The 10,482-nt window shown below is 36.5% G+C and overlaps 1 protein-coding gene across 1 annotated transcript; it reads left to right on the top strand.

Annotated features, from left to right (window-relative positions):
* The first annotated feature begins 470 nt into the window (after positions 1 to 470).
* Positions 471 to 5,917, top strand: TKL (TIC-like protein). The gene is made up of 11 exons (XM_085729334.1): positions 471 to 990; positions 1,108 to 1,232; positions 1,343 to 1,505; positions 1,609 to 1,861; positions 1,962 to 2,022; positions 2,107 to 2,202; positions 2,285 to 2,516; positions 2,617 to 2,683; positions 2,783 to 2,870; positions 3,015 to 3,395; positions 3,516 to 5,917. Exons 1-11 carry the CDS (start codon positions 621 to 623, stop codon positions 5,277 to 5,279), a joined length of 3,600 nt encoding a protein of 1,199 aa, XP_085585460.1. The 5' UTR covers positions 471 to 620; the 3' UTR covers positions 5,280 to 5,917.
* The last annotated feature ends 4,565 nt before the right edge of the window (positions 5,918 to 10,482 follow it).

The following is a 10,482-nucleotide window of genomic DNA, read 5'->3' as shown; positions in this document are numbered from 1 at the left end:
ATATATATATATATATATATCCGTAATGTAAAATATTTGATGTATGATTTTAAAATAGTTTTTTTTTTTTTTATGGAAGGAGATTTTAAAATAGTTATAATACTCGTTGCAATCATGATATATACGAATTAAATCTATTATGGTATTTGAACCGAAAAAATCCATTATGATTTTTTAAAAGATATTTACTTATTGTAGAATATTTATTATTTAAAGTAGTAATAAAATTTCCACAAAAAATAATATAATATAAATATTTTCAATTTATACACTCAAATATTCGATTTAAAAAAAGGAAAAAGCGTTCAACATGACACGCCACCTTCATTTATTATTTTAATGTAGGATACTTATTAAAAAGGAAGATCAGATTATTAAATGGGTAATCATGCATTAAATAATTCCCCCGTCAATAAAGCAAACGTAATGAAAAACTAAAATAAAAAGGAGAAGAATGAGAGAAACACATTACAAAAAGAAGTGCACTCTTTTCACAAAACATCTCTACCAAACCAAAGAACCACCGTGGACGGTGATTTTCCGATAACTCGCCGCCGTAAGTTTTCAAAACTTATTCACCGGCGATTTTGATTACATGAGAGAAGAAAAATCAGAAACTCATGGATAGAATTAGAGAATCTAGAAAATCTAACGGATTTCCCAGACTCAGACATCGAAATCTAGAGGATGAAGCGGTGGAGTTGAGAGAAGGTTCGAGAAAGATTGGAAGGAATCATGATAGAGAGCTTCGGAAACGGAAAAGATTCTCTCACTCTCACAGAGAAGAAGGTGAACGAAGCACCGAAGAGAGCTTCGGAAATGAACAAAACGACGACGTTCGAGAGATATCTCGGATCCGTTTATCGAATACGACGTCGTTTAGTGCTTCTGGTCAAAATCATCGCCGGAGTGTAACGGCGGCGAAACCGCCATCGTTTAAGAGAACCGATGAGATTCTCGGTGTGGTGGTTCCACGGAAGGCTCGTTCAGGTTGATACAATACTAATGCGTTTTTTTCGTGTATTTTGTCGTTTTTTCTTTTTTCAATTTACTTTACTGTTTTTTCTTCTTCTTCTCAGTTTTAGTGTGATTTTTGTGTTTTTACAGCTTCCGTGAAAAAGTTACGTGAAAAATGGATCACCGGCGGCGGCACGGAGGAGCATATTTCCAGGCGGCGGTCGAATTCTCCTTCGGCATCGACTTCTTTGAATGTTTCTGCTCAGCAGAAGAAGGTATGTTCAAGTTTTATTTTTTTCTGTTTTTTTTTTTCTTCTTCTTCTCAATATGTTTGAATTAGAATTTGAAACACTGAGTTTTCAATTTTCATGTGTATGTTATGTAGCGGAAAGTGATTGGAGATGTCGATAAGACATCGAAATCGTCTTCATCAGATATGGAGATTGAGATAGCAGAGCTTTTGTCTGGTTTGAGGACTTTCAAGAACCTCGAGTCTTCATCTGAAAAGGTTGAAGCAACCATTAATCACAACGCATCTATGGATACAGGTGGGTTTGAATTTTGTGAGATTTTCGATTTATTATTTATTTTTGTGTGTGTGTGTGTGTGTAATTGTGTTTGACTGATTTCAATGGTGTTTTTTATCACCAGAGACGAAGAAATCGGAAGTCTACAATTCAACTGAAGAGTTGGTTAGAATTCAGTGCGATCAAGCCGTGGATGCGGGCTGTCATGATGGCAATGTTACTTGTCATGAAAATGGATCATTAGAGGTTGAAATAGAGAAAGTGAATTCCAGTGCCAGATTTGATGGTGCTTCAGCAGACGGAAAACCTTTATCCACGTCACAGTCATGTATGAAGTTGGATGTCGCTGATAAACAGGATTCGGTATCTACCAGAGAGTGAGTACCAATGAATAATTGTTTTTTTTTTCTTGCTCTTGAAAACTTATATTGGATAGCTGATCAATGGGCTTATTTTCTTGTGGGTTCAATTTATTAGGATGTTGACTGCTCCGAAGGATAACACCCAAAGACTAGGCAAGTTTGAGATAGATTTGATGGTGAGGATCCTTATTCACATTGCAATTACATTTCTCTTTCTGTTTACTGTCAAATAGCTGAAGAAGAGTGTCTTTTTCTTTCAGGCTCCTCCTCCTATGATGCTGTCCCCAAAAGGGAATGACTTGTCTCGAGGCAATTTAACATCAGCAAGTATAAAATTGGCACCGGACTTGGAAACGGTGAGTAGGTTGACTCTAATCTTGAAATTGTTTTTACTGTCCCTTTTTTCTGTACTCCAACTTACCACACTTTCTGATGCAGAAGAGGGAAAATAGCATCAAGGTTGAAGACAAGGTGGAAAGACCAGCTACGGTGGAGAAAATTTCAGAAGAAATTGAAAAAGAGGCGAATATGGCCACGTTGAATGTGCTAAAACATTATTTGGAGAAGCCAAACAATGACAATGACATAAAGATAAACAATAAATTAGAGGAGCAGGGTAGGAATAAGGAACAACCTACTGCATTGTCAAATCCCAAAGTAGAGAAAACTGGTAAATTTTTGAATTTTTTAATAATATAGAATGAGTGTTAACTCTGATTTTGATATTTGTTGATTGTTTAGAAGTCTCTTATGTTTCTTTCCTTATTCAGCTTGTTCTAGTTCAGTGCCTCTACCAGCAGCTGTATCAGGATTGCAGAGCAGTCTCTCTCCTATTGGGTATTAGATCGTCATTTTCTGAAGAATATGTTTTTTCTTCATTCTTACCTCTCTAAATTTACCTAACATTATTCATATCTATAATGTGAATTTGCTCAGGTCAATAACTATGACTGGTGGATGCACGCCGCCCTTGCAGACAGTTGTGAAGATGAACACAACCACAGAATCATCAACATCAGCACAGGTATTATAATTTCTCGCAATTTTGTTCTTCTAATTGTAATTATTTGACTCCTTTCTTTATTCTCGCCTGTAACGATATTCTAGCACCCTGCCTATCTACATGTAATGGTTTGGTTAACAATTCTTTCATAATTCAAACATGCAGCGTGTGAATTTTGCTCTCTCTGAACAACAACCAAAGAGATGTGCCACCCATTATCAAATTGCTCGTAAGATCCTACTCAAGCAGTTCACAAAGATGAACCCCCTTTTGTCAGCGGCTATTGGCTCTGGTTCACTTTGTGCCCCAAAAACCAACAATGTCAATTGTCTTCTCTCGGCAGAAAGTATGATCATTAACAAACAATCTCAGAAACACTTGCCGAGTTTAGACCAAAATGGCACACAAGAGAAAAGGTTGGCTGTCATAGGTGATCATAATCTCACTGCTACTAAAAATTCTAATAATCCCAATCCAGTGGATTCAATACATCGGTCGCACTTACTACAACAAGGTCCATTCCCCGGGTCAACTGGGAATCTAGTGGTATAGTCTCGTGACTCTTGTATTTATTGCTTCTATACAGTAGAAAAATAGGGTGTTACCCATTTTAATTGTGCTCAGATGTGTCTTTTCTTAAGTAACGTGCTGTAATTTTGAATGTAGCATGGTCCTGCTTTCGTATTTTCTCCGGCTCATTATCAAGCATCAGTTGCAGCAGCTACTAATCAGGCAGGAGGTGTGAGTTCTCCCAACAATGCTTCCTCATATAATAGGTCCCAGAGTTCAGTTGCTGGATCTCCTTGTACCACCTCAACTTTGCCAGCCACTGCTATTGCTACTGCTATGAGCTTTAGCTACCCTCATTTTTCAGCCAATAATTCTCCTTATGCAACAATAGTTCATAATAACGGGTATTCATTCCCCGTTTCGTCTAGTTCTCTTGGAGCAACTGCGGCAATCAGAAATGCAAGCTCTGCACAAACAACACATATACTCGGCGGATCTTTGTACTCTTCTCAAACATTCAATCCTCTTCAGTATCCACAACAACACCCTCGCTCACAAGCACATGTGCAAACAAGTTATTTTACTAAGCAAACATCAAGTAGCTCATCATCTCAGATGCAGTCACATGCTGCGCAAGTAAATGGTAATAGTATCTTGACCTCTACAACTGCAGAGCGACGGTCACAAAAGCAACATACTCCACAGTCTCACCCACACAAGCAAGAGACTGAGGTAAATGAAAAGAATGTACCATCTGTTGCTAATCTAACATCTCGCCCAGTAAAGGATTTGCAAGGGCAGAACTTCACAATACCAGTTCAGCCAGTGAACTTTTCTTTCAAGCCATGTGCGACATCGGATATTGTTGGTGGCAACAGTGGAAACTTTGGTGACAAGCAGCAACAGGCTTTAAAGGGGGGAGTTGAGGTTATACCATCTCAACCATTTGCAGTATCATTTGGTTCATTTAATGGAACCAATCTTCCTTCAAACCTTAACTTCTCATCCATGAAACAGAATCCACTGGTAATTCAAAGCCTGCCTGATGTTGTGCGACAAGGATATCAAGCTGCAAGTACATCTCATACTGTTCAGCAGAAGAATTATTCAACTACTATAGAGAAGAGAGGGGGAAATTCCTCCCACAAAGATGATGAAAAGAAAACCACTCATGGTAAGTCATCAGCTAACGGGCCAACCACTCTTGTTTTTGATAATTCGTCAAAGAATATTAACTTTGTGCTATCTCATTCAAATGGAAACTGGCCCAGTCACTCCATTACTTCAACTGTGACAACAACCATGCCTTTTTCCAGTAATACTTCAAGTTCTCAACAGTCAGCGCAATCGCTTCAGCTTCATAAGCAGCATGGTATGCAACAGCAGCAATCTGCCGCGGCTACTCGAAATAAAGCTTCATCCACCAATACCACTTCTGCCACAAACTTTGCAAACAATGGCCCTGTTTTCTCACAAAGCCATGCTCAATGCAATAGTTCTAACCAAACTTCTCACACGAAGATCACGGGAAGAACCACAAGTTATCATGTTCATCACACACCTAGTACAGCAACCAAGACTCCTACCACCAAAAATGATTTGGAGAAAGGAAGATTTTCACAGGGTCGTATGCAAATTTCTTTTGGGGGAGATTGCACAACTTCTCTGCCATCCCAAGGGAAACACCAACTCAATAATAGCCAGCCTTTGTATACAACAGCAGCAGCAGGAAATACATTTAATGGGGGCAACTTTAAGCCAAATTTGGAAGGATGGAAAGTTGATTCGTCAGTGAACACTTCGCAGTTGCAACAAACCGAGAATTCTTCTGGGAGTGGCCAAAAATCTTCCCCAGTTTGTGGGAGAAATGTTCCATCAATCTTAAGCTCATGTCCCAGCCACCTATCCGAGCTGAAGTAATAGAAATCAAATTGCATCTTGTACCAAGGCAGAAAAAATCAAAGAATTCTCTCCAATTCCGCTCATAATCTTTTGTAATCAACATATATTCTGGAAGGTGTTGCTGCTACTGCTTCATGTTCAAACTGCAACTGTTGGGTGTGTTACTGTCCTTATGGTGGGTGGTTCTTCACATTCATTAAGGCCACACTTAAATTTGAAGGAGAAGGTCCATGTAGCTTATATCACACTCGAGGACTGGTCCTAGTGTTTTACTTGTCGTTCTTTACATAGGCAGTAATGATATATGAGAGGTGTAAAGGCAATGTTGATGTGGAATAAGCTGAACTTTAATGTGGTGATAGTATGTATGAATATGATACCACATTTGCTGGTGGGATTTGACAAAGAAATGGTGGATAATGAAAGGAAGTTGGAATATATTAGGCCTGCAATTTTGAAAAAGCAGGGACCGCTTGCTATACTGTCATATTTCTTGGTTGGTTAGCTTCTTGTAGGCTTCAACATTCTCGTGGGATCTAATTAATTTGACGTAGAAAAGCAATTCTATTAGTGATATGTATATATGATTTTTTGTCTCCCTCATGAGATGTACTTGTATTAATTCATTAATGAAAAAGCTGCAATTATTTCTTTCATTTTTACTTCTCCCACAAGCACAATTATGTGAATGCCTAGTAAATGTCTTTGCTTCCATGCTGTGTGATTCTTTATTTAATGCAGTCCCAATGCCCTAAGAACTTGCAAGGGTCTAGTGCAAGGTGTTTGAGTGTCGTAAACTCTGGATGCCGAATTCTATTCCTATTGGTAAAAAAGTACCCTGAAAACGTTTTTGGACAAAAGGACGATGTTATTCAACTCAATGCGAAAGAAAATGACTAGCCTTCTGGCACTTTAATTTCAATGTTAATACAGATTCACTTTAATTTCAATGGTTAATACAGATTCTTATGTATCAACTTTTAGTTTTCTATGGATATTGTCTGGATTTGTCTGTTTAGATATTCTTCTTATCACTATTTTGGGGGTTGACCTCATTTGTCGCTTAACTTCTTTGATGAAAGGCAGGGCCAAGGACAAACAAATAAAAACCTTCAGAAAAGCAGCTGAAGTTACATCAATGAGCAGAGAAAGATGAATAAAATCAAGGGAGTAACCATTAATTGGAAGCATATCTAAGATGAATAAAATCAAGGGAGGAACCATTCATTGGAAGCATATCTTTCAGGAAGTCAATCAAAGTAGATCTTTGATGAGTTCCCTGATTTTATTCATCGTTCTCTGCTTGTTGATGTAACTTCGGTGGCTTTTCTGAAGGATTTTATAGGACCAAAGGAACTCATGGATGATCTACTTAGATTGACTTATATATGCAAAGGGTTTGATACTAATATTTTCCATTTATTCACCTTAAAAATAATAGAATTTTAACCATTAGTTATTTGAAAAAAAAAAAATATACAACAATGTGCACATATTATGTCACCAAAATTTCAAATATCGATAGGGTATTTGAACTATAATTGACGTAAACACAAGCACAACTACTTCTAATAACAACAGATTATATTAACAATAACATACTGATAGGATATGACTATTATCAATATGATTGTAATTATAACAAAATATATTTAATAATTCCACCAACCAAACATTGCACAATTGTACCGATGATTAGAGCTGTAAAAAATGGGCCGGGCTAATGGACCGGCCCATTAGCCCACAATTTTGGGCCGGGCCTAAAAAACTAGCCCAAAAACACACTCGGGATTTATTTGGCCAAGCCCATTTGGCCCATGCAAAAATTGGGTCGGGCTGGCCCATCGGGCTTCGGGTCGGGCCATTATTACTATTTAATTTGATTTTTGTTAAAAAAATATATATATTTTGAAAAAAATTATCAATTATTTTAAAATTTATTAATAAAAAAATATTTAAATAAATAAAAATGAATGAATTTAGCTTAAAGTTTTAAATTTTTTTTTTGAATCGGCAAAATATTATTAACCAACAAGCCCGTGCAAGACGCACTAATAAGCTCGGGTGGAGAAAAAATACAAAGAAGGGGAAATCGGTTGTCATACAAACTCCGGCTCGAACAAAAACCCCTTTAAAAAACCCCTTTAAAAATTTTAAAGTTTTAAATTTTATAAATTATTAATTTGATTTAATTGAATGAATAATCTAGAGTTTCATTAATATTCAATGTTAATGTAAAAATTATTTACACTTTTATGTCCATCTAATCATATTTTAGCAAAAAAATAGTGGTGAGTGACTAATATATTAAAAATACATAAAAAAGATTGAATAAATTTTAAAAGTAAAAAATAAACGGGACGGGCCGGGCTGGCCCATGGCCCACACAGGCCGGGCCCTAGAATCTGCGGCCCAATTATAAATGGACTGGGTCGGGCTGGCCCATTTATGTAGTCGGGCCTCTCGGCCCAGGCGGGGCCAGCCCATTTGACACCTCTACCGATGATATGTGAGTTACAATCATACAAATTAAGAATGATTATATTTTTTTTTAGAATAAAACTGTCAAAAAGTTTAAATTTTAAATACTCTCACATCGGAGTAGACAGCGAGAAACCAATTGATGACTATATATATATAGTTTTTAATTTCAAATATTCTGAAATTTAATTTAATATAATAAAAAATTTAACATTTTCACATGAACAATCCAGATTGTACGAGGTGCGCTTTTGTGCAATGAAGCGCACATGAAGTCCCCTGTCTTGCTTTGAACGATGAGCATAATGGGTTAATGGGCTATCATGTATTGAGTCGGCTTTGCGGGCTAATGTCCAATCCATAATGAAAATTGCTCCTCCCAACAAAAAACGCTCATGTCCAACTGAATGGACGGAATTACCCTCGCGTGACTTAAGTCACGCTAGGTACTTTTAGCGTGAGTTAACTCACGCATGTTAGCTTTTCAAAAAAAAAAAAAAAAACTCACGCCTGTTATAAGCCAGCGTGACTTAACTCACGCTCTTTTTCCAACCTTCATCATTTTTCACACCATCATTTCACACTCTCTCCTCCTCTTCTACAACAATAATGTTTTTTCAACGTTGGTCTTTCATAGAAAGAGGCCTCTTTGAAATTTTCAGGGATTGTATGAACGGTCAATGGAGATGGCAATGCACTGCAAAGAAGTGCGGTTTGTCTGGGTGTCATGTTTGTTTGATTGGGTGCAAGGTTGACTATCAAGGTCTCTTCCGCGTTAGACAAGAAACATACATTACCCCAATCCCCTTCTCCCCCACCATCTATTTCTCCTTCCCATTCCCTTTACCCCATCACGCTGCACCACTAGAGGTTTAATTTTACCCCACTATAAGTTTAGCTTTAACCCACTAAAGGTTTAGCTTTACCCCCCATCGCCTCTATCTTCTTCTGAAGCATATTTAGTTTTACCCCAATCCCCCTTCCATAGACAAGAAACATATCTTATTGTAAATGTATCGATATAATAATAAAATGAGATTTTATGTGTATCAATTTTGTTCTTTTATTTATTTTTGTTTATATTTGCATTTATTTTATGATTCTGGCATCTAAAAAATATAATGTCTTTGAAGACTAATTAAACCCAGCGTGAATTCGAATAAAGTTGCGAATTGAATAAATTCGAATAAAGTGGCACAAGTACAAAAAATCAATTCAAAAAATACACCTTTTTATTTAGTTTTAATTTCATTTACATTACATTACATTCTCCTTAAATATATGTGGTATCATGATGATGTTGAGTTTAAGTTTAAGTTTTGAAAGTTTACTGAAAATCTTGGCATTGAAGTGACTTATACTTGGTGTAAAGATTTGCAGCGTCCTTTGAAAACTCAAAAGAATGGATATAACACATGTTGCATTCTACCTAATGAGTTGTACAAATTTTTCCATCAAATTCCCTCATATAAGATGAGCAGTGACAAACATGAATGCATTCCAAGAGGTTGCTTTGAACTTAATCCTACTGTCCTGCCAACTGACAAGTTTCAATTGACAGAGGAGCATGATCAAGTGCAAAACAACATTTTAGAGGTGCATTCCCTTATGTCCCACTCATCTTATATGAAGGAATTTGATGAAATTTTTTTTGTACAACCATTAGGTAGAATTCAACATATGTTTTATCCATTCTTTTGACTTTTCAAAGAGGCTTGCAAATCTTTACATTTAGTATAAGACACTTCAATACCAACATCTTCAGCAAACTAACAAGAATTAAACTTAAATTCCAACAAAATAAAGACACTACATAATAATGAGGCTACCTAAACATAATTTTCTTGCAGAATCAAACTTTTTGAGAATATCTTCAGGCGATCTCAGCAACGTAGCTTCCATCTCATTCCTAAAGAACATGTGTTCCTGATAATATCTGGAGAACATGCTCCTCACGCAGTAATCGTCTGTCATCATTATCTTTTCGGTCTGCAAATAATCGGGACATGCATACTGAAGGTCCTCCACCCCTCCTTGTGTCTATGGGATTGAGTCCTTGATTGATTTCGTTCAGTTGATCCTTCAGATTCTTTAGCGTGACATCGACCCGGACCTTGAACAAGTGAGGGTTTCCACCGTTGAAACGTACTTGAGCTTTGAACAAATTGTCCATTGTTTCAGATCTACACCATAAGAAATTAAACAATCAATGAAAAACTCATTCAAACATTTTATCAAACACTTAGAGTGTAAATTATACATAAACCTTAAAACTCATAACTACAACATAAACATGCAAACATCTAAACAATTAAGCAATATAAGTCATTTATATGTAAACATTGTATCATTTCTTGCAAAAAAAAAACAAAATTTAAACAAATCCTAAAACTAAAAAAAATCTAATTTAAGAGGAAAAATCTAACATATAAACATAAAAGGTTAATGGTGTTTGATTGTGAAAACTTACTTGTTATTGGAGTGTTGTTGGATTTGAACTTGAAGAAATTAGGGATTTGGCTGATTTGAGAGTGTTTTTGGAGATTTGAGATGAGAAATGAGGAAATGAGTTGTTGTCTGACCTTTAAAAGGACACTCAGCGTTGGCCTTCAGCATGACTTAACTCACGCTGCCTGAGTTAAGTTATGCTGGTTTAACATGTGCGTGACTTAACTCACATTGATGGCATTTTCGGAAGTTTGGTTGAGATTTAGCAAAACTAGTTGAAAGAGCATTTTTC

The sequence above is a fragment of the Medicago sativa genome, chromosome 1 (assembly GCF_051527215.1).
Source record: "Medicago sativa cultivar Bolivia chromosome 1, Bolivia_mono, whole genome shotgun sequence".
In the NCBI taxonomy this organism is placed as follows: domain Eukaryota; kingdom Viridiplantae; phylum Streptophyta; class Magnoliopsida; order Fabales; family Fabaceae; genus Medicago; species Medicago sativa.
This window is presented reverse-complemented; position numbering and strand designations above follow the sequence as displayed.